The 24,361-nt window shown below is 45.4% G+C and overlaps 1 protein-coding gene across 1 annotated transcript in view; it reads right to left on the bottom strand.

The window, feature by feature from the left end:
- The window catches only part of LOC115464853 (clusterin-like), a 92,710-nt gene that overhangs the window by 66,270 nt on the left and 2,079 nt on the right, over nt 1-24,361 (bottom strand). Inside the window, exon 2 of the mRNA XM_030195212.1 lies at nt 7,036-7,149. Within this exon, the coding sequence (XP_030051072.1) occupies nt 7,036-7,149 (114 nt within the window). The remainder of the gene's footprint in view (nt 1-7,035; nt 7,150-24,361) is intronic.

Raw genomic sequence — 24,361 nt, 5'->3', positions numbered from 1 at the left:
TATAATAGGGTCAACTGGACCCGGGGGAACCCACACTGACGGAACCCTATATTTTTGGAAAAAAGTGCCCTGATCCCCTTCAGAGCTTTCATTTCCTCCGCTGCAAAAAAACAAACGTAATCTCATTTTGCGAAAGAATTTATACAATGATGACCTGATATTAAAGGCATCATAGCTCTGAGTGGGGACGAAGGACAATCCTAATGATAACACTTGATGCTGTACTGCAGTTAGACACTTATGTGACAAGTTAAATACTATTGATATGTCTTCATGGTGTGCCGCTTCGGACAAGTTACTGGACCCCCCCACCCCTTCCTGCGGTCGAGCACTTCCTGACCCCAAAAAAGTTTGAGGGGCCTGATTCACCACTCCACTCCGCTCCACTGGTTCTACTTGCACACCCAACCTATTTTCATCCCCTGAAGAGTCACTAGAGGAGTTCAGGAATGTAACCTGTTTATTTCTACAGTTCCTTCTAGATTTCCTATTCCGATCACACCAAGGGTAGATAAACCCCTTGGTGTAATCCATCTCGTCTCTTTTATACTTCGCGATTTTCTGAGTGCAAATTTTATGGTAGTTAGTTATTCATGTATTAGTAAGAATAGGTATATGGAAGTGTGTTTGTGTGAATACGGTTGAATGATCTGGGGTATTTAAGAATTTGTTAATTGAATTAAAAACATTTGGAAAATAAAGGAGAATTTGCATTATAACTGTTTGGTTTGATATAAGTATCTATTAAATTTCAGTTATTTTAGAGATTAAACCTAGGTGTATATAGAGTATTAATTATGTTAGTGGACAAAGGAAAAAAACGGGACAAAGAACTTTTATGTCTAGTAGAACAACTCAGGTTAACACAACACAGACACATGAGGAGAATGGCTGGAACTCAGCAAAAAGAGAGTTTTTTTGCATTAAGACTCAAATCAATTACTGGACTCAAGAGCAAAAATGGGTATTTTTCTGTATAAGTATAAACTAAATAAATGGGGTAATGTACAAGGCGACTGCTGGCTAATCTAGTCAAGCCCCATAAGTGAACTAAATATATCACAAAGCTTAAAACATCTCGGGGGGCCACATCTATATATGAGGAAATCATTCAAGCTTTTACATTTACAAAAACTTATATATAGGAATAGAGGCTCCCTATACTCATGGAAGACCAGGCCCGTGGTTTGGATGAACCCCTTGGTGTCTATTAAATTAGACTAGCTATCAAGAAATTAAAACAGCTAAGACTCCATGCCGTGATTGCTTTGGTGGAGAGTTTTATAATGTTATGGCAGATTTAGTGGTGGAACCCTTGTAGAGAATGTATCATGCCATCTTGGCAGAGGGTCAGCTATGATGTCACCAAAATGTAGCGCATGTGATTGTGCTTCCCAAACCTGGTTGCGATCCTGAAAAAGTTGAATTGTACCAACCTAGTTCCCTTAAACACACAGATTCTCAAGATTCTCACTTTGGTGTTAGTTTCTAGATTAAATGCCAGTGGCGTTCCTAGGGGGGCTGACACCCGGGGCGGATCGCCGATGCGCCCTGCCCCCCGGTGCAGCGCGACCCCACCCTGGCGAAAGGACACCCCCCCCCCCCCGGTGCACGCCGCTGGGGGGGGGGGGGGGGGTGCTGCGCGCCGGTCAGCTTCGTTCATTTCCATGCTCCCTCTGCCCCGGAACAGGTTACTTCCTGTTCCAGGGCAGAGGGAGCATGGAAACGAACGAAGCTGACCGGCGCGCGGCACCCCCTCCCCCAGCGGCGTGCACCCAGGGTGGACTGCCCCCACCACCCCCCCCCCTTGGTACGCCACTGTTAAATGCCTATCTCCCCTCCCTGGTACATCCAGAACAAACAGGCTTTGTAGTAGGATGATACTATCAGAGCAGCGGCAGCACTGTGGCAAACAGACAGGGGTCAGAGTTCCTTAGTAAGCCTTGATGCTGAAAAGGCCTTTGATCATGTAGACTGAGACTACTTACATTGGACTTTAGGACATTACTATATAGGAGATGCTTTCTGTAGGTGGATACAACTGCTGTATGCGAAACCAGAACTACGGCTTGTTGTTAATGGTCAGCTCTCTCCTTCCTTTGAGATTGGGCAAGGGACGAGACAAGAATACCCATTATCCCCTCTCTTATTTATATTAACATTGGAGCCTTTCGCCATTAAGCTGAGAGAAGATGTAGGAGCGAGGAATATCCTTTTGTGAGGTAGAGAGCAGAGAATACGTTATTGTTTTTAGAACATCCAGACCGCTACATGCCACGGATATTTTTCTAGATTAAAGATTAATTTAGATAAGTCAGAAATTTTATACATAGGGGGAGCTGGTCCACCACCTTCCTCACCTTTATTATTGAAAAGTGCTAGTGGTAATCTGAAGTATCTTGATCCTAAGGAAATGTATCATATGACCATTTGTTCTAAACTGGATAGTATTAAAACAACTCTGTGATAAATGGAAGGACTTACCTCTCTCACTATTAGGGTGAACAGCCCTTTTTGAAATGGTTGCCCTCTCCAAATTACTTTACCCCCTGCAGATGGTCCCTTTTTGGATATTAGGCAAAGAGGACAGGATATATAAAAGAGTGATATTATCTGGAAATGAAGAAATCTACGATTGAGTTATTTTAAGTTGACATTGGAAAAACTCCGAGAAGGACTAGGCCACCCAGATTTGCGGCTGTACAATATGGTGGTGTTACTTCGATGGATCCGGGAACTATATAACAAAGATACTGATTATCTCCCCCAGGAGTCTGGTTCAATGGTAGAGGATGGCTTGGATGGAATGACTCTGCTCCATCCTCCCATTGCATTCTTTAGTACGACCGCTTCAGAAGGCTTGAACATACTGGCTTAGATCCTGGGGGGTTTCCCCCCAAATTTCCCCATTCTTGGCCTTGACAGGGAATCCCCAGTTTGCACTGGGTTTGGGACATTCATGCCTTTCCCTTTGAAAAGAGGCAGGCTGTGGGGTTCTGGGCGATATCCTCCTTTTAATTGATGATGGCTTTCCAGATTTTGCATAACTAAAGTGTAAGCAGAAAATTCCTAACACCCATTTCATTCATTATTTACAAGTCCATAATTATTAGGTGACTTTACAGCAACAATCACAGGTTAGTCTCAAAAGGAATGAAATGGATGAAGATTTTCAAGGTTTGTTATATTATATTATGTTATGTTATAAAGGATTTTTAACTCACCAACTCTCTCATATGAGATTCAGGGCGAGGTGACAAATGGAATGGAACTTATACAATTATCAGGAATTAACAATAAACAAATAAACAAATATTGACCCCCGCCCCAATATCCATAATAGTATTAGGAAAACAAGTCTTCAAAGCCTTCTAAAAGGTAAAATAACCCTTCAAAAGGCAAATCACAACCAAAAGACCATTTCAAACATGAACTGCCATAAAACAAAGTGCCATATAGATTTAACCATCTCTCTAGTAGGTCCCAAGATGGCCTCCTTACTAAGAAAGTGACACACGTGGAGGGGCATAATCGAACGCGAACGCCCATCTCCATGGGCGTCTATGTCCGAGAACGGGTATGTGAAGGGGCGGGACAGACCATATTTTCAAAAAAAATGGGCGCCCATCTTTTTTTTCGATAATACGGTTTGTGCCGGGCAAATGCATCGGATATGTGCGGATTTGAGCTGGGCGGTTTCGTTTTTCAGCTATAATGGAAAACGAAGCCGACCATCTCAAAAACGAACAAATCCAAGGAGTTGGGTCGTGGGAGGGGCCAGGATTCGTAGTGCACTGGTCCCCCTCACATGCCAGGACACCAACCGGGCACCCTAGGGGGCACTTGTAACAAGTTAAAAAAAAGTAAAATACCTCTCAAGTCCATAGCTCCCTTCCTTTTGGTCAAATCCCCCCCAAATCCCACTGCCCACAATTCTACACCATTACCATAGCCCTTATGGCTAAAGGGGGGCACCTGGATGTGGGTAAAGTGGGTTTTGGGGGCGGTTTGGAGGGCCCCCATTTACCACTACAAGTGTAACAGGTAGGGGGGGATGGGCCTGGGTCCACCTGGCTGACGTCCACTGCACCCACTAACAACTGCTCCAGGGACCTGCATACTGCTGTGATGGAGCTGGGTATGGCATTTGAGGCTGGCATACAGGCTGGAAAAAAAACTTGTTAAAGTTTTTTTGGGAGGGGGTTAGTGACCACTGGGGGAGTCAGGGGTGGTCATCCCCAATTCCCTCCGGTGGTCATCTGGTCATTTAGGGCACTTTTTTGGGACTTGTTCGTGAAAAAAAAGGGTCCAAAAAAGTGACCTAAATTCTCACTAAAAACGGTCACCTTGCCCCCCCCCCCCCCACCCCAAGAAAGCCAGCTTCTATAAGAGGTAACCTGATATCAAATTATGTGGGTCCTGGCCAATATTCAGTTGGGACCCACATAAGTGTCTTTTGCAGATCCCGGCTGAAAATTGGCCGGGGGTCTTTAAGAGCCAGTGGACAGCATATGCTGGCATAGCCCTGGAAATTCAATGCCAGTGCCTGGACATGGCCCAGCACTGACTATCTGGGGCTAATTTAACCAGCCACAGTCAGCTAGCTAAATATCAGGGGGATACATTTTTTCTGCATAGAACTCTCCCAAGAGTACAGCTACAATATTTATTAAGGTCCAAGAAGACAAATGATATAGTCATAGGCGCCCCGTATAAGAGGCTTGGGGAGGCTAAGCCTCCCCAGCCCAGCTGTGAGCTTTGCGACGGCCCCACCTGCCTCCCTCTCCAAATGTACCCCGAGACTCCCGATGACGAAATCTTCTGCTGTCGCCGCTTCTATTGAGCAGCGCAGCGGCAGCCGCTTCTCTCGGAGCCAGCATAACATAAGAAGAAAAAGAAGCGCAGGGCCGCAGCAGCGTTCAGACATGCGCGGTCGGCTCTGCCGGTCTCTGCCCCGTGACGTCAATTTCCCGTTCCAGGGGCAGAGGACCGGCAGAGCCGACAGCGCATGTCTGAATGCTGCTGCGGCCCCGCGCTTCTTTTTCTTCTTCTGTCAGCGCTGCTGTAAATAAGCCCGGGCCGGAGGGAGAGAAGAGAACGTGTGGAAACTGTAGGAGGAGAGAGAAGGAGAGCAAGGGAGAGCCAGAGAGCAATAGGGAAAGAAAGAGGGGCCATGGAAAAGAGCAGGGGAGAGCCAGGGACATGGAAAAAAGCAGGGGAGAGCCAGAAAGAGATGGGGAGAGAAAGAGGGGCCATGGAAAAGAGCAGGGGAGAGCCAGGGACATGGAAAAAAGCAGCGGAGAGCCAAAAAGAGATGGGGAGAGAAAGAGGGGACATGGGCAGGAGAAAGAGAGAGAAGCTGCTGGGGAGAAACTAGGGGAGACCCTAGCTGTCAGACAGAGAAATGCTGGCTGGATGAAAGGAGGGAGGAAGAGGAAAAATGCTGGAAGGAGGGAAGAAACTGGTAGGGAGGGAAAGAGGAAAGACACTGGAAGGATGGGGTGAGAGAGGACATGCTGAATGGAAAAGGGTCGAGAGAGAACTGTCTAGAAGGAAGGAGAGATAGAGGAAGACAATGGACGGAAGGATGGAGAGAGAAAGAGGGATGACACTGGATGGAATGGTAGGAGAGAAAGAGGGAAGGTACTGGACATGGATGGAGGGGAGGGAAGTATATGCACATGGATGGAGGGGAGTGAGGAGAAATGCTGGATATGGATGGAGGGGAAACTGTTGAATTTAAGAGCTGGATTGGGATACTGAAGGATAGGGACAGGGCTACAGATGGTAGACAGGACGCATAAGGACACAGGAGGATGGTGGACATGGTGAGAGAAAAAATATCAAATGGAAAGAAGACACTGCATAAAACAGAAGACACTGGGACCAAAGCGAATAGAAAAACTAAATGATCAGACAACAAAGGTAGAAAAAAGTATTTTATTCAGAATTTATTAACTGGAATATGCCAGCTTTTGGAAATGTGCATCTGTGATATTTTGCATGTAAGTTTCAATTTTTCTAGTATTGCTCCATGCTAAGTCTGACTTCTTGAGGTAACTTTCCAGTTTTGCCTTCATATCTGCTGTGTCATGTGGTTTTCATGTGTAATCAAGGTGCAGTATTCTACTAGTGTGTAGTATTTACAGCCCATTTTGGGGGTTTTTTTTTGTTTCACTAGGTTGTGTACTAGTGTTTTAGAGCCCAGTGTAATTGCAGTGCTGCCTTTCCACGCATAAGGTTGTAGCTCTTCCTGTCCTTGGAATTAGTGCTGTTATGGTTTGCTAAGGTTATGAGTGTGTTTTTGCACAAGTTTGTGTATAGTGTTTTGCAGTGGAGAGATTGTGTATTGGCCTTACTGAGGTGGCACCAAAACATCAGAAAGGGTTTTAGAGCCTAAATCATGACACACTACCTCTTGAAGGATCTACATATAGTCGTTCATAAAAGGAGCTCATTGTGAACACTATCCACTCTAAAAGGGTGTTTTGTGGCTCTGCATGAGAATTGTGATATTATGATCCCTTGTTTCATATTGTTGACGGTCTGCATTTTCCTTATGGGTAGTATATTGGTTTATTAGGGTCTGCCCAGTGTTATGGTACAGTAAGGTTCTGAGTGTGTTTTTGCATAAATTTGTGCATAGTGTTTTACAGTTGAGCAATTGTGGTTAGTACATGCTTTGAGCAACCACTTTATTCTTTGACATATGATACATATTTAATATCTAAATGTAATACAAGGTATTAATTGTGACTTATTTTTACTTATTTTTTTTCTGTGTTGTCAGACAATTATGGATGTAAGCCCCACCCCTGGCCCCACCCCTAACCCCGCCCCTTTAGCCTCCCCAAACAGTTGGGCCACCGACCGCCTATGGATATAGTGGATGAGTGTGACTTGTTAGCCTTGAAATGAAAGCATCACATGCAGACTAATTATAAACAGAGGTGAGGGTATGAGCTGGAAGGCTTGGTTTATGGGAGCATCTACTTCTTCAATAAAAGCTGACAACATTCTGCATCTGCCACTCACCTCCAGACTGGATCTCTTTGTGTTTGTCATATCTCTCTCTCCGTTTCGGGATGTCAGTCTGACATAATTCCACGCAACAACACATCATCTGATTTTCTGCATTATTTCCTTTTTCTGGCAATACATCATTAAAAAAACCAGTCAACATGTAAGTTTCTTCTCCAAAAAGTATGAAAACACCAAAACTTGATGTTCAGCTGGCTGCGATCAGCATTTTGCTGACTGCTGCCAGCATTAAACCCGGAAATTTGATGCCAGATCATGTCCAGGCACCATGACTGAATTTCCAGAGCCAGTTAACACGTAGTCAATTAAATGCGATATTCAGCATTTAACCAGCCAGTTTATGTGGCTAATCTGGCCAGTTAAGTGCTGAAAATCGGCACTTAACCAGCCAAGTGCTGACTCCACCCCTTGAACGCCCCCAAAATAGCTGGTTTTCAGTTCGGCGTTAACTAGTTATTTTCAGCAGCACTTATCAGTTAACTTATTATCTTCACTCAATGTGTAATTAAACTATGGAATTCGTTGCCAGAAAATGTGGTAAAAGCAGTTAGCTTAGCAGGGTTTAAAAAAAGGTTTGGATAGCTTCCTAAAAGAAAAGTCCATAAGCCATTATTAAGATGGACTTGGGGAAAATCTACTACATATTTCTAGGATAAGCAGCATAAAATATATTGTACTGTTTTGGGATCTTGCCAGGTACTTGTAACCTGGATTGGCCATGTTGGAAAAAGGATGATGGACCTTCTGTCTGTCCCAGTATGGCAACACTTATGTACTTAAGTGCTACTGAAAATTAGCAGTTAGCCCCAAACAGGCAATTTAACCAGCCAAGAGTAATTTCTGTCTGGTTAAATCACTTTGAATATCGACCCCACCATTTCTGAACACTAAGGCTCAGAGCATTTCTTTATGCTTTTACTAATGCCTACTCTCCGTAAGACGTGGCTTACTAAACCTGTCCCTAAGGCAAAATCCTAAACATAAGAAAGATAATTTTCTAAAGCAATTCCACACATAAACAATGCTGTACCTGTGAAAATGGGCTAATATTGAACCGTCTGCCCAACGTGTGGATACTTAAGCATAAACTACTTATACATGAATTAACTTGGCCTGGACTGAGCAGGGTTTACACCTTTTTACACATTCTTCTTAAAATTTGCCTTCAGTTCTGGTCACCGCATCTCAAAAAAGATATAATGGAATTAGAAAAGGTACAGAGAAGGGCGACACAAATGATAAACGGGATGGGACGACTTCCCTATGAGGAAAGGCTGAAATGGCTAGGGCTCTTTAGCATGGAGAAGAGGCAGCTATGATAGAGGTATATAAAATAATGAGTGGAGTGGAACAAGTAGATGTGAATGGGAAAATTAGGTTCTTACCTTGGTAATTTTCTTTCCTTTAGTCATAGCAGATGAATCCATTACGAGTGGGTTGTGTCCATCAACCAGCAGGGGGAGATAAAGAGCACTGAAAAACCATAGTGCCTCATGGCCAGCTAGCTCCATCTGCCTCTTCAGTATTTGAAGCTTCCAAAACAGTGTTACACCACAAAGCATAATAACATGAACTTTCCTCACAGCGGATGAACGCCCCAAAACTGGAGCTATAATTCAAAGGAGGGAATGAACTCATCCTCCTGGAGGGAATGAACTCATCCTCCTGTAACTGAACAGAAATCCTGAAGACTGTTTTCCAACTTCTCCCAATGAGGGAACATATCTACAGGAAAAACTGAACATAAAAGTAACATGAATCACGTGGAGGGGCATAATCGAACGCAAACGCCCATGTGTAAGAAAGTCCATCTCCGAGAACGGGTCGTGAAGGGGTGGGCCGAATTGTATTTTCGAAAAATATGGACGTTTATCTTTAGTCTCGAAAATATGGTTTGTGCCAGGCAAATGTATTGGATGTGGGCGTTTTTGAGATTTGGTCGTTTGTTTGAGCTGGGCGTTTTCGTTATTCAGCGATAATCGAAACCGAAGCGTCCCAGCTCAAAAACGACCAAATCCAAGGCTTTGGGTCGTGGGAGGGGCCAGGATTCGTAGTGCACTGGTCCCCCTCACATGCCAAGGCACCAACCGGGCACCCTAGGGGCCACTCTCTGAAGGGGAATCCACCCTTCTGCGCTTGTCTTGCGGCCATCTGTCAGGGGAAAATGCGCCTGATGGTAATCCAAGGCCAGACTCCACTGGAGGGGATACAGAAAGCAGGGCCGCAGGAGACCCCTGCGGAAGAGCTCTTTTTAACATGTATGCATTATGCAGCAATAAAACAAATTCAGGGGAAAATGGCTCACCCTGGCCTCCCGGTTCCAGTCCGGGGGAAACAGCTCTTTTATTAGCCTCTACACGATGTGCCCCTCCAGGCTCAAACCCCTCCGCCTCAGCGGGGGTCGCACCATGGTGTTCCAAAATGGCGGCCGCTGCCAGCTCCACGGAGCGGGAAGGAACATCGCTCGCCATGCTCGGGCCGGCTCTACCGTCTGAAAAGCACACCTTACAGAGCCCCGCTGCAGATTTGCCCTTGCCACAAACGGAACAGCGCTTAACTTTCTCAGCAGCCATCGCCGAAAATGGCGGAAATTCAAAACGGCAGATTCGCACCAAAATCGTCCCGAACGCAGACCCTCCCTGGAGGAGCTACAAAATGCTCTTACCTCACCAGACCGAGTCTCCAAGCTCCGGTCACACTGCACAGAAGAAAACCTCTTTTCTGGGATCGCAGCGCCAAAGCACTACACGACTTTTTTTTTTTTAACGCTGTGAGGAAAGTTTGAGGCAACAGTGAAAGAGGCAAATTTCCAACTCCGGAGGATCAGTAGCGTGGGAAAGGCAGGGAAAGTTCGAACCTATGTGCCTGCATCCACAGCGTGGGCAAAGACAGGGACAGGGCTTGCCTATTTGTCTACTTCCACATCGGGGGCCGGGTAAGGCAGGGAAAGGGCTAACCTATTTGCCTTTAAAGTGGGCACCATCAGCTACAACACCCCTGCTACAACTGGCAAAAGCACAGGAGCCACCCCAGGCAGATTTTCTGAAGGAGCTTGAACAAGCTGCAACCACCCTGCTGGGGAGATAGAGAATACTGAAGAGGCAGATGGAGCTAGCTGGCCATGAGGCACTATGGTTTTTTAGTGCTCTCTATCTTCCCCTGCTGGTTGATGGACACAACCCACTCGTAATGGATTCATCTGCTTGATGACAAGGAACACTTGTTTACTCTTTCCAAAAATACTAGGATGAGGGGGCGTGAAAAGAAGCTGCTAAGTAGTAAATTTAAAAAAAACGGAGAAAATATTTCTTCACTCAATGAGTAATTACTCTGGAATTCATTGCCAGAGAATGTGGTAAAAGCAGTTAGCTTAGCAGGGTTTAAAAAAGGTTTGGATAATTTCCTAAAAGAAAAGTCCATAAGATATTATTAAAATGGACTTCGGAAAATCCACTGCATATTCTAGGATAAGCAGCATAAAATCTGTTTTACTGTTCTGGGATCTTGCCAGGTATTTGTGACCTGGTTTGGCCACTGTTGGAAACAGAATAGTGGGTTTGATGGACCTTCGGTCTGTCCTAGTATGACAATTCTTATGTTTATACTTCTGAAAATGTGTATAAATTAAAGAAGGGGTCTATTTTCAGCTAGTGCTATCACGTGGAATGCCAGCATTTAATATGCGTATTCAGCACCACAATACATATAAGCAACAGTGCTGTATACACATATTAAGCAGTGACTGTGCTGGCGCTATCTGGACAGATTTGGGGGTTATTTTACTAAGCTATGTTAAGCAGCCAACGCAGGTTGTATTGTGTATTAGACATTAGCATGGACCCATTCTATCTACCACCACCAAACCTGTGCTAGCTGCTTAACATGGGTAGGGTTGGGAACTTGGCATGACTTGGGTGTGGTCTAGCTGGTTGTGACAGCTTGTACACAGGTTGATACCATGTGCTTGCTATCACATCTACTGATAGTGGAACATCACTTACTGCCACCTTAAGAGAGGTGTTCAGATTACAGTTAGTGCAAAAGTATAGGCGTTCACAAAGAGAGGTGCATAGGCTGTCCAATATTTACATTGATAACTTACAGAATACTGTAAGTTACATGCTGAAGTGCAGCATTTAGATGTACAGTAGTTAAAGAAAACTACATCAAATAATGATCAGTCCAGGGAAAAAGAACTAAGGGGCCCTTTTACAAAGCTGTGGTAAAAAGTGTCCTGCTGTAGTGTGGATGCATGAAACTGGCCAGGGCCGCCGAGAGGGGGGGGGGGGGGGGCAGGGGGGGAAAACTTCCCTGGGCCCGGGCCTCCAAGGTGGGCCCAGCGCCGGGGTCAGGCCGCCAGCGCTGCAGTCCCCGGTCTCACCTGCCTGCCTCCTCGGCTCCGGGCCCCCTTCATTCAAAGCGGCAGTCGCAGATCATGTCTCTTCTGGCCTTCCCTCCCTGTGTCCCGCCCTCGCAGAAACCAGAAGTTACATCAGACGAGGGCAGGACACAGGGAGGGAAGGCCAGAAGAGACGCGATCTGCGACTGCCGCTTTGAATGAAGGGGGCCTGGAGCCGAGGAGCCAGGCAGGTGAGACCGGGGACTGCAGCGGTGGGGGGGGGGGGGGGGGGAGCGACGGGGCCGGCAGCGGCGGGGGGTAGAGGCGGGGCACAAGCTAGGCCATTTTTTACTGCATCAGGGAGAAAAGGCCTTTTCCTAAGGGGGCAGTAAATGGATGTGCAATAAAATTAAAAGTAGCGTGCAGCTATTTACTGCCTGAGCCTTTACCACCACCCACTGACCTACTCGCTCGGTAATCATGCAGCGCGAGCCAATGTGGCCATGCTGCCAATTACCGCTGGGAATGCCCCCCCCCCCCCCCACCCATGGTAGAAAATAGAAAATGATTTTCTACCGCGGGAAACAGCATATGCCAACTTCAGAATTACTGCTGTGCGCCCACGTTACCCCAGCGGTAGCGCCAATTTAGTGCACGCTACTCGCACATTAGCCCTACCACTGTTTAATGAAAGGACCCCTAAGAACAATGGAAGATGAAACAGAACAAGGTTCAAAGTAGATCTGCCTACTGGGTGGGAAAAAAAAACCCCACTGATGAAGATCAGAAAGAAAGATAAAAAGTAAATAATTCTGAGATGGGATATAATATTTACATGGTGATTAAAAACCGCTTAGGGCCAATAAATCAGAATAATAAATTGCCAAACTGGCAAGTACTTGATAACAGGAATTCTAAGTGAAAGTGGACAGTAAAACAATAAGAGGTTTAGTGGATTTGAAGCAAAGATTTTAACCATCTGCACTTTCTGATTAGGTAAGGTATGCAATATTTTCTCCACCCAGATAGAAGTTGAATAAATTATAGCAAGCCCCCCCCCCCCCCCCCCCCGTCTAGAAAAGTGAGAACGGGAAAGGACAGCTTATTTTGGAGGAAGGCACTGATAAAGGTAACTCTCCTAGCTTTCCTTGAGCCATGCCTCAGTAAGGCAAAGGAGATGGCAACCCGAAGAAACAATGTCATCTCTAATAAAGGACGTTTTTTATTTAAGAGACCTACAGTTTATCAAAACTATTAGTATAGTACTGGAAGTTTTTTGGGGGGCCTTGCGAATGAGGGTATACAACATACCTGATCTTAGTGGGTAGCGTCCCAAATTACAAGAATCAAGGCTGTAAAATCAGTATAACATGGCACAGAACCAACCACTACAAAATTCGCTAAACAAATGGCTAATCCTAAAAATGCCATTGTTGACCAACAGGGCTGGTCCCACCCAGTAAGCGGGGTAAGCACCGCAGGAGGGCGCCTGCCTTCAAGGGCGCCGGCTCCCGCGGTCCGCCCAGCTGTTCGATGGCCTTCCTGCTTCCAGTTCCTGCCGTAATGCTACACGCGGTGGCGCGCGCACGCTTTACACCTCTGCGGTGCTGCTCGTCTCCTTTCAGCCTGGCCAGCGGCTCCTCCACTCTCGACATCATGAGACGACGCCTCCCCCCCCTGCGGCACCCTGCGTGTGCGCCTTGCGGTTGCAGCAAGTGAGTACCCTAACTGCCTAAACGTCTCATGGCTCGTGTCCTCCTCCGGCCGGCTCGCTCCTCCGTCCCAGACGCTGAGGCTCCCAGCTGACTGCCTGACTCACTGCCTAAGCTTCTGCCCCTGCCCTTTCCTGCACTGGCTAGTGCACTCCTAATCCACCCCTGCCGTCCACGGGCCACGCCACCAGTCGGGACTCGCTCAGCAGAGTAGAACAGAAGAAGAATCTTCTCAATCAAGTTCTTTAAGCCAGGTAATGGCCCCACGGGGGGGGGGGGGGGGGCGCCAACTGATAGTCTGCAGGGGGGGCACCAGAGACCCTAGGACTGGCCCTGTTGACCAATATGCCACCCCAAAAAGAGAATAAAGTTCACCCCCTCGGAGTTTGCCCTAAAGAGCTTAGTGAAGTGACTGACTTATGCCTGGTGTGGCCCCAAGAAGTGTCTGGAGGCTTCTAATGGCAAGGAAGGCAAGAACAGTGGTTCCCTCTAAGAGGTGGACTGTTGTAGCTGAGACTCTAACTCAGTGATTCCCAAACCTGTTCTGGGGGAACCCCAGCCAGTCAGATTTTCAGGGCATCCATAACGAATGCTCATGAGATCAATTTGCACACACTGCCCCTCTTTGGTATGCAAATCTATCTCATGCATATTCATTGTTTGTGGATATCCTGAAAACCTGAACTGGCTTGGGAATCACTGAGTTAGAGTTTCAGCTACAGCAGTCCACATTTTGGAGGGAGCCACAGTTCTTGCCTTCCTTGCCACCAGAAGCCTCCAGACATTTCTTGGCCCGTAGGGTTACCATTTGGCTCTAGAAAAAGGAGGACACATTGATCCAGTCCGGGTTTTGCTTCCATTGAAAGCAATGGAAGTAAAACCCAGACAGGCTCAATCTGTCCTCCTTTTTCTGGAGCCATGTGGTAACCCTATTCTTGGGGCCACACCAAGCTTCTTGGGGGCAAACTTTATTCTTTTCTCAGGGTGGCTTATTAATCAACAATGTTCCCCCAGAACAGGTTTGAGAATCCCTGCTCTAACTAGTAACATAGTGGAGAATGGTCTTGTTAAACATAAACCTGTACAAGCATTGTTTCTCAGATAAATCAAGGGCTATGTGCTGGGCCTACAGTCGCTCTGTAAAGAGGAGCTCTTCCTCCTCCCCTTCTGTTGTCTTTCCTTCCTCTAAGCCAAAGCATGCAAAAAAAAAAAAACCCCACTGCAAGTAACACCACACCCATCACCTGCAATACTACCACATCCACACAGACAGCCAACCACAGGAAAAAAAGGGTAGAGAGAGAAAAAAAAAACCAAGTAAGCAGAGAGGGCAAGACAAAAGAAAGAAAGAGGAAGTGGTGGAGAAAGGTGAATAGTGGAATACCCCAGGGATTTGTACTGGGACCAATGCTTTTTAACTTAATTATAAACAATCTGGAAATGGGAATGATAAATGATGAGATCACATTTTTAGAATGGCACAAAATTATTGAAGGATCTTAAAGCACATAAGCACATAAGAAATTGCAGGAGGCTCCTGTGAGAGACAGAGACTGGGCAAAATGGCAGTTCTTATGAGGGACAGAGAGCAGAGCAGAAGGTAAGCGTATGTGAAATCAAAGGAGGGTAAGACAAGACAGAGGACAAAGAAGTACAATGAGGAATAATGACAAAAACTCTCAAGCAGATCTCCAGCACTGATCACTTCCATGCACCAGGGTCCAGAAGACAATAGGCACCAACTTTAGGCATTTTTTTAGCAGGTACAGAAGAAGACATCCATTTTTCAAGATGGAAGCACATCTTTATATTTCAAAGCATATAGTATGCTCCTACATATGTGTCCTGCCCCAAATATGTCCTTTTAGACCCAAAACATGGCCCTTTTATAAGATGCATACTTCTCTGCATAATGGGATATGTTTACACAAATTATACCCTTTATAAAATAACGCCAAATGCACAACTCTCAATATACATTTGCATATGCCACTTCCTCATGCATAAACTTTATAAAAGCGGAGGTGTGAGCGTCGAGTCAAGATATCGCATGCATGGACGGCTGTTCACATGTATTAAAGCTAAGTGCTGTTTTTCTGATCACCTATAATATTTTTATAAAGGACAGTTTTATTAAAATAAATTGTACTATTTAAAATGAGTTTATAAGAGGAATAGATGATTGAAAAAGTGGTGACTTGGGTTGAGACCAGAAATGGGATGGTCCATAAGAGACTTAGGGGGTCTTTTACTAAAGCTTAGCTCGCATTATCTGCAGCAGGGTCCATAGGAATAAAATGGGCCATGCTGCAGAAAACTTGAGCTAAGCTTTAGTAAAAGACCCCCCCCTAATTACCTATAATAAAGTCCTGATTCAGTGCTTCCGATTTTCTTTTCATTATAGTTGGTATTAGTTGTTGAATAGTTTGGTTCCATTGTGGACAAGTTTTGGAACAGTCTCTTTTTCAATATTTTTTTGTTTTGTTGGCGTTATTTTATTTTATTTTCAATAGTTTTTTATTGGAAAACTTCAAAAAATACTTGTTCAGCAAATACTCTAGCATCTTATTTAACTAATTTAGACCAATACAAACAACTTATTTGTCCAACATAAGTCTCAGCAGTGTCTTATATAGCTAAACACAGTGCAAGTCAAAAGGTGGCAATATAATGTCTTCCTTTTATCGCCAGACTGACCTGCTACCGCTTTCTTCTCCAACACCTTTTTACATTTTTTCCCTCCCTCCCTCCCCTTCCCCCTCCTCCCCACCCTTACCCCCCTCTATCACAGTTGTAGTCCGCAGCTCTTTTATTTTTCTGCTCTGCTACAGTTCTTAAATCACATAGTCATTATTTGTCCTCTGGCCTGGGGTGTCAGGGTCAGCCAAAACAGAGTCCAACAGTTCCAAAACTTTTTTGTGATTAGCGGCCCTTGGGACCTCAAGCTGGTTCGCTCCGTGTGCAGCAGGTTGATCATCTGCCCTCTCCATTGGGAAACCGTAGGGCTCTCCACCGACAACCACATGAGCAAGATTACTTTCTTAGCAACCATGATCGCTCTGGATACAAATGTCCGGCATCCTCTTGGTAAGCCTCCAGACAGCCTTGGGTGGCCGAACAATAACGTTGCTTCTGCTTGCCACTGTATGCCCCACATGACTGCCATCCGCCGAGTCAATGCCTTCCAATATGCTCCGACTCGCGGGCAGCCCCAGAACATGTGCCCTAGTGTTGCTCCTTCTGCTTTACACTTGGGGCATGCTCCATCCGGCGAAAGGCCCATGTGGAATGCACGTCTGGGGGGGATATACGCTCTCAGTATGAATTTGTTAAACTGCATCTCCCAGTAATTCGTTTGGTCCGTACTCTTACGATAGCCAATTAAGTGTTCCCGGATCAATGTTGCGGCAATGTCCGTCCCCAACTCCACAATTTCGATAATGTCTCAAAATGTGGCTCTTTTGCCATGTCCTTTAGATGTCTGTGATAATACTTCAATGGGACTTTTTGCTGGGCTCCCAGTGAAAGCACCGACCCCAGATCTTCTTGCACATCTTCTGTCAATGTTTCTTGTGGGAGGCTAATGCTGTAATGTTGCAGGTGAAAGTAATGAAACCAATCTGATGAGCTGAGCGAGAACTGAGTTTTAAGTTGGTCCCATGATTTAATCTTTCCATCCTCATCGACTGCCTGAAAGATGTACTCCAACCCTTTGTCCCTCCAGCGTATAAAAGCTGCATGTTGCTGTCCAGGCGGAAATTCCGGGTTGCCCCAGATTGGGAGGTATGGAGTTGTACTGGTCCGGAATTTGTGGTGTCAGCAAAGCCAGCGCCACACTGCCTGCGCCATAGGCAAAATTTGCGCTGCCACCAACAAGCTAGTTTCTTCTTTGCTCGTCTTATGCAGCAAATAGCTAATATGTCTCTGGCCCACTTCTTGTAGCTCAAGGTGAAAAGGAGTAAAATATTGTGTGCGCCTTAGCCAGTCATTCAAGTGCCTCATTCCACTTGCAATCGTCATGTCACGTAGATTCAACAGTCCTAAGCCTCCAAATTCCCTCGACAGGTGGAGGGTAGTCAAGGCTATTCTTGTTTTTTTCTGTGCCCACAAGGTCTGCAAGATCTTATTTAGCCGCTTTTCATCTGCCTTGGTCAGGTATAGAGGCAAAGTCTGAAATACATAGAGCCATCTGGGTACTGTCACCATGTTGTAGAGGGCTATCCGGCCCATGAGCGATAGAGGGAATCCTTGCCACATTTGCAGATTTAGCTTTGTGGTGGTCAGCAACTTTCTCACATTCCGATCATACAGTTGTGGGAGCTCTCGGGGGATTATCACACCCAGATACTTTATTGCCTCTGCCTCCCACTCTATGGGCAATGTCAGCTTCTGCCGGAGAGTGTCCCCCTGTAGCACCTCCAAAGCCCTAGATTTTTGAATGTTCAATATGTACCCCGAGAGGGCCCCAAACTCCTGTACCACCTCTAATATCCTAGGTATTGCCTGTTCAGGCTGCTGAGTTATTACAAGGAGGTCGTCAGCAAACGCCAGAGCCTTAACTGTAACTCCCGCCAAAGGTACCCCTCTCACCCCCCTATCCGTCCGCAAAACATGTAGTAGGGGCTCCATTGCTAGGACAAAGAGGAGGGGTGAGAGCGGGCATCCCTGCCGAATTCCAAAAGGGGGTCCCCTTACTCCATTTACTAAAACAGCTGCCCGAGGGTTATTGTACATTGCCCTCAATGCATCTCCATACCATGAAAAAACTAATTGCAGTATTGTTTAGAGTCTGTGATTCGTAAGGTAATACTAAAATATAATGTGACTCTAAAACTCAAATTTATAAAGATATGTGCTCAGCAGGTGGAGAAAAACCCTCAAAAACCTGGGACTAGCAGTCGCAGGTTTTGGAGCGGAGTTACTGTTGTTATAAGTAACACACGCCCAAGTTCTATTATCGGGTGAAAAAAACTCCACTTCAACAAAGTATTGTCCTAAACGACTGTGTTTTTAAATAACAGCGTCGTTTTAATGAAACACTGTCTTAAATAACTGTGTTTTTAAATTACAGCGTTAATGGTTAAAGAAAATGAATTAAACACTCTCTTATCTTAATATCCCAACGGGGGCCACTGCCGTTTCACTCTTTCAACAGAGCTTCCTCAGGGGTAGAGTGTAGGGCGCAATGCTAGCGCAGTGCTGTAATTCTGTAAAAGAAAAAGTATTTACTTAAACAGACGAGGACTTTAGGTTATATAAAAGCGCACAAGAACAGAAACATTTGGTACAGCTTACAGCTAAACGGAGCGCCAGCTTTAGCAAAATGGCGTCTCAGCGTCATCATTCTGTCATATGACATTTATAGGAGTCAAACTCAATTGGCTTATGCTAATTTAGTAAAAAATGTGCCAATCTATTGAGTTATTGAGGCCGTTAGGTTCTAATGAATTTAGATCAAAAATCCACTGAGCCTCTCTTCTCTGTAGTGCCAATTTGCGGTCACCTCCTCTCTTAAATGCATTGATTCTGTCAATTGCATGACATTGAAGATCTTCAAATCTATGGTTGTTATCCATACAATGTTGCACCAGAGGCTCCTTAAGGACTTGTCTGCGAATGTTAGAGCGATGTTCAAGTAATCTTACTTTTAACATTCTGGTGGTCATCCCAACGTATGATTTATTGCAAGGACAGCTGATCACATAAACAACATAGTCTGATAGACAATTAGTGAAATTTCGAAGAACATGATGTTTATTAGTCTTTGGAATGTATATCTGTTTGGTTTGTTTAGTAATCGAACAGATGGGGCAGAGGCCACATTTGAAGTGGCCCTTCAATTGTGTAGTGTCTTTTCTACTCGCAGGTCTAAGGTCTGCCGGACTGATAATTTCTTTAATATTGCTGCATCTAGCATAAGCAATTCGTAAACTGGTGTTGCTAAAAGAAGGCATGGATTTTACAATGTCCCATCTGTTTTTAATTAATTTGGATAAAACAGGGCTGTCTTCATTATATTGCATGACCATAGTGCATGTTTCTGCATCATCTGTGTTTGGAATGGTAGAGGTCAAAAGCAAATCTCTGCTGTTAAATTTCGCTCTCTTATACGCTTTTTGAAGTATAAATTTAGAATAACCTCTATCGGTTAGGTCATTCATTAATATTTTTGCTTGTAGTTTAAAAGTGGTGAGATCAGTGCAAATGCGTCGTAATCTTAACATTTGAGAGAAAGGTAGACTGTTTTTTAAATGTGTTGGATGGCAGCTCGAATAGTGGAGGAATGTGTTTCTGTCAGTATTTTTCTTATAGACCTTCGTGATAAATTGGTCACCATTCCAAACACAGATGATGCAGAAACATGCACTATGGTCATGCAATATAATGAAGACAGCCCTGTTTTATCCAAATTAATTAAAAACAGATGGGACATTGTAAAATCCATGCCTTCTTTTAGCAACACCAGTTTACGAATTGCTTATGCTAGATGCAGCAATATTAAAGAAATTATCAGTCCGGCAGACCTTAGACCTGCGAGTAGAAAAGACACTACACGATTGAAGGGCCACTTCAAATGTGGCCTCTGCCCCATCTGTTCGATTACTAAACAAACCAAACAGATATACATTCCAAAGACTAATAAACATCATGTTCTTCGAAATTTCACTAATTGTCTATCAGACTATGTTGTTTATGTGATCAGCTGTCCTTGCAATAAATCATACGTTGGGATGACCACCAGAATGTTAAAAGTAAGATTACTTGAACATCGCTCTAACATTCGCAGACAAGTCCTTAAGGAGCCTCTGGTGCAACATTGTATGGATAACAACCATAGATTTGAAGATCTTCAATGTCATGCAATTGACAGAATCAATGCATTTAAGAGAGGAGGTGACCGCAAATTGGCACTACAGAGAAGAGAGGCTCAGTGGATTTTGATCTAAATTCATTAGAACCTAACGGCCTCAATAACTCAATAGATTGGCACGTTTTTTACTAAATTAGCATAAGCCAATTGAGTTTGACTCCTATAAATGTCATATGACAGAATGATGACGCTGAGACGCCATTTTGCTAAAGCTGGCGCTCCGTTTAGCTGTAAGCTGTACCAAATGTTTCTGTTCTTGTGCGCTTTTATATAACCTAAAGTCCTCGTCTGTTTAAGTAAATACTTTTTCTTTTACAGAATTACAGCACTGCGCTAGCATTGCGCCCTACACTCTACCCCTGAGGAAGCTCTGTTGAAAGAGTGAAACGGCAGTGGCCCCCATTGGGATATTAAGATAAGAGAGTGTTTAATTCATTTTCTTTAACCATTAACGCTGTAATTTAAAAACACAGTTATTTAAGACAGTGTTTCATTAAAACGACGCTGTTATTTAAAAACACAGTCGTTTAGGACAATTGTTGAAGTGGAGTTTTTTTCACCCGATGATAGAACTTGGGCGTGTGTTACTTATAACAACAGTAACTCCGCTCCAAAACCTGCGACTGCTAGTCCCAGGTTTTTGAGGGTTTTTCTCCACCTGCTGAGCACATATCTTTATAAATTTGAGTTTTAGAGTCACATTATATTTTAGCATCTCCATACCATCCCTGAATTCCCATATAGGTTAACAGCCCAAACAGGTATCCCCAGTCCACCTTATCGAACGCCTTTTCGGCATCCAAGCTAAGTATCAGAGCTGGCTCCTGGTCTTGCTGACTTTTGCCATTGCTAACAGTAGGCGTCTAACATTATTCCCTGCTTGTCGGTTCCTCACAAAGCCCACTTGTTCTTCTCCTATTAGGTCAGGGAGCAATGCCCCAGTCGAGTGGCAAGTATGCGGGCCAGGATTTTTACGTCTAAATTTATCAAGGAGATCGGCCGATAAGAACCTGGTTGCGTTCCCTCCCTACCGGGCTTAGGTATCAACGTAATCAGGGCGTCATTTGCATACAGGGGGAATTCCCTGTCCTCAATTACTTGTTCTAGATATTTCCCAAACGCCTCCAAGCCTGCTTTCGGTAGGGCCTTATAGTATTCTCCCATGAAACCGTCAGGCCTGGGTGCCGAATTCATGGCCAATGCTTTTATCGTGTCTTGTAGTTCCTTCCCTTTAATGGGTCTATTTAACATGTCTATCTGTTGTGGCTGGAGTTTAGAGAAGCCTGCTTGTTCTAGGTATCCCGCTGAGGCTCCCATATCCCTTCTCAACGAGCCCCCATAGAGTGAACTAAAATAGTTATAGAATATCTGCCCTATGTCCTCGCTTTCATTTTTTGTCACACCATTGTGGTCCTGTATTGCAGTAATCACCCGCCCTGGCGTCTCTGTCTTCAGCAATCTCGCCAGCAGGGCGAACGCCTTGTTGGCAAAGCACTGTAACCTACACTTATAATATGTTAGGGATCTTATAGTTTGTCTATGAATTAGAGTATTAAGGGTGACTTGGGCCACTAAATACTGTTCTTTGTTTGTTGGCGTCGGATTTTTTGTGTAAATTCTTTTAGACTTCCTGAGATGGGCCTCCAGATGTAAAAATTGCCTTTGCCTGCTTTTTCTTACGAGCTTGCACAAAGGCAATTATGTCCCCCCTAACGACCGCTTTGGAGGCCATCCAATACAATTTAGGGTTATTCATGTGTTACTTATTAAACCGTTCGTAGTCCCCCCACTTGGTATTGAGGTAGTGCGTGAACTCCTTGTCCCCATGTAAGTACCCCGGGTATCTCCATCCCCCTTTATGCTGATAATACTCTGGGGCTTCTATCTCCATCCATACTATCGCGTGGTCCGATATTTCTGTGGGGCCTATTCCAGTGTCTCGCACCCAGGAGAAGGCAGAGCTGTCTATGAGTATGTAATCTATCCTGGAGCTGGTGCCATGCGCCCTAGATAAGTGTGTGTAATCTTTTGTTTCTGGGTGCAGTGCCCTCCAGGTGTCCACCAGGTTCAGGGCGCGCATGAACGCCGGGAGTGCCCGCTTTCTACTCCCCCCCCCCCCCCCCGTGGCGCTTCTCTTGGATTAGTAGTGTCTATCCCTGGGTCCGCCACTAAGTTAAAGTCTCCACACACCAACAGTTTCAGGGAAGTGTATGGGGCACACTGCTTTATTATAGACTGGAAAAAAGTTGGCGTGTAAGCGTTGGGCCCGTACAAAGAGACCACCAGGAACTCTCTATTCTGAAGCCATAGATGTATTAGCACATATCTTCCCTGGGGGTCCGCCTGAAGTAATTTTGCCTTAGCTGCTATTCCTTTCCTTATTAGTATTGCTACTCCCTGCAACCTGCCATCGGGCGAAGCGGAAAAGACCCCCCCCCACCCATGCTCTTTTCAACTTACAGTGTTCCTCCTCCGAGAGCCTGGTTTCCTGGAGGCAGGCCACATCTGCCCTATGCCTCTGCAGTGCTGTAATATTTTCAATCTTTTGACTGGCGTTGCTATGCCCCCTACGTTCCAAGAAATAAAGCGGATCATCTTAGCCATCACAGTATAATATTTGCCATGGTTAATATACAATTCTCACTTTGTGTGCTTGGGACTCGGGCGCCCAGCCTCGCCCGCCTCCCTACTAGCCTACCCTTATCGGTGGTTGCCCTGAATCTTGTTCTGCTCAGATGTCGTGGGACTCTCCCTTGATGTTCAAATGTATTGCTTCTACCCTCCCTTGCCAAGATTGCCTCCACTCTCCTCCCGCCTGTGTCTGTTGGTCCAGAGCTGCGGATTGTTCCTGCGATAGCCATCCCTCCCTCCCTACTCCCCCCTGTCCCCTCCTCTCCTGTCCTCTCTCCCTCTGCCCTCTCTCCCTCTGTACCCCCCCACCTTCCCCATTTTTCTCTCCCTTGACCCTTCATCCACCCTATCCACCCTGTGGTGTAAGACCTGCAGTGATGGCTCCCCTCCCCCAGCTCACACTTCCCTTGTGTTATCCGGTCTCTTATTCCCAACCTAATGCAGTCCTGGGTGCCTTCCCCCTCTGATTCCATACCTTATACTAATCAATATAACCCCTCAAATTCTGGTTTTATCCCCCTGTGGCAATATACTCAAACCTATACCTCAAGTCCCCATTGATCTGGGTTCGGGTGGTGGTATCTTCAGAGTTCAGTTGCTCTTGGAGACCATCTCGTGCTTCTTACGGGGTCTGGAAAGTTTTCCAGATTCCGTTTTGCAACACCCTAAGTTGCGCTGGGTAGACAAGCATGAATCTTCTGTTCTGTGTTGCTAGGCTTGTACAAACTGGCCCAAAAGCGCGTCGGCGTTCCTGCAGCGCTACTGAATAGTCCTGGAAAATTTTGACTTTTGTTCCATCAAAAGATAGTGTGTCCCACTTCTGCCGTGCTCCCCGTAGGATTTTGGTTTTATGTACGAAGTTGTGAACTTTTGTGATGACTACTCTCGTTCAGCCACCTCCAGCTCCCTTGCGGCCCAGCCGATGGGCTCGCTCCAAACATAGGGGCCCTGCACTGTCCGACAATGCAAATTCTTCTTTTAACCAGCGCTCTAACTGTGTTTGAAGTAAGTTGTCGGGCACTGTCTTAGGGATCCCCACTATCCTCAGGTTTGATCTCCTCGACCTGTTTTCCAGGTCATCCAGTTGCTGGGCCTGGGCAGCAGCCAGTTTTTCCAGTTCCTGTACTCACCCCTGCAGCGCGTGCTCCACTTCTTCTGTCGCTACTATGCAGCCTTCCAGGTCCCCCGTCCTCCTGGTCGTATCTGTCAGTAGTGTTTCTACCGCTGCCAATTGCTCGGAGATCTGGGTGTACTGGGGCGCCAATGCCGTTTTGACCGCCTCCGTTAATTGGGCGAGTTGCGATGGGGTAAACAGGGCACCCAGGTTCATATTCTACTGCAACTCTGTTATTTTAAATGGCGAGTCCACTAGAGACAGGGAAATCCCTACTGTATCTGACTCTTCCCTCATGGCTTGAAGGTGTCTTTAATATTTAGGTACAGTAGGTAATATCTCTGTTTCTGGAGAGCTCACAATTTAAAGGTAAAAAAAAAAAGGAAGAGAGTTGGAGTGGGATTTGAATCTGGGTCCCCTGGTTTACAGCCCACTGCACTGACCACTTTGGTTACAGGATAAGATATGCTTCTACTAAATTAACGCCCAGGAGACCATGTAGTTTTTGTCTCCCAACAACGCTGCCATAATTCTACCTGTTGTCCAATTCCTGTTACGAAGCAATTATTCACAGTCAGTTATTAAGACTAGTTCTAATCAATCCACAACCACCAGCATTTTCTGTGCTTCCCGGGGCTTAAAATATACTCTCT

This window comes from Microcaecilia unicolor, chromosome 3 (assembly GCF_901765095.1).
Source record: "Microcaecilia unicolor chromosome 3, aMicUni1.1, whole genome shotgun sequence".
Lineage (NCBI taxonomy): Eukaryota > Metazoa > Chordata > Amphibia > Gymnophiona > Siphonopidae > Microcaecilia > Microcaecilia unicolor.
This window is presented reverse-complemented; position numbering and strand designations above follow the sequence as displayed.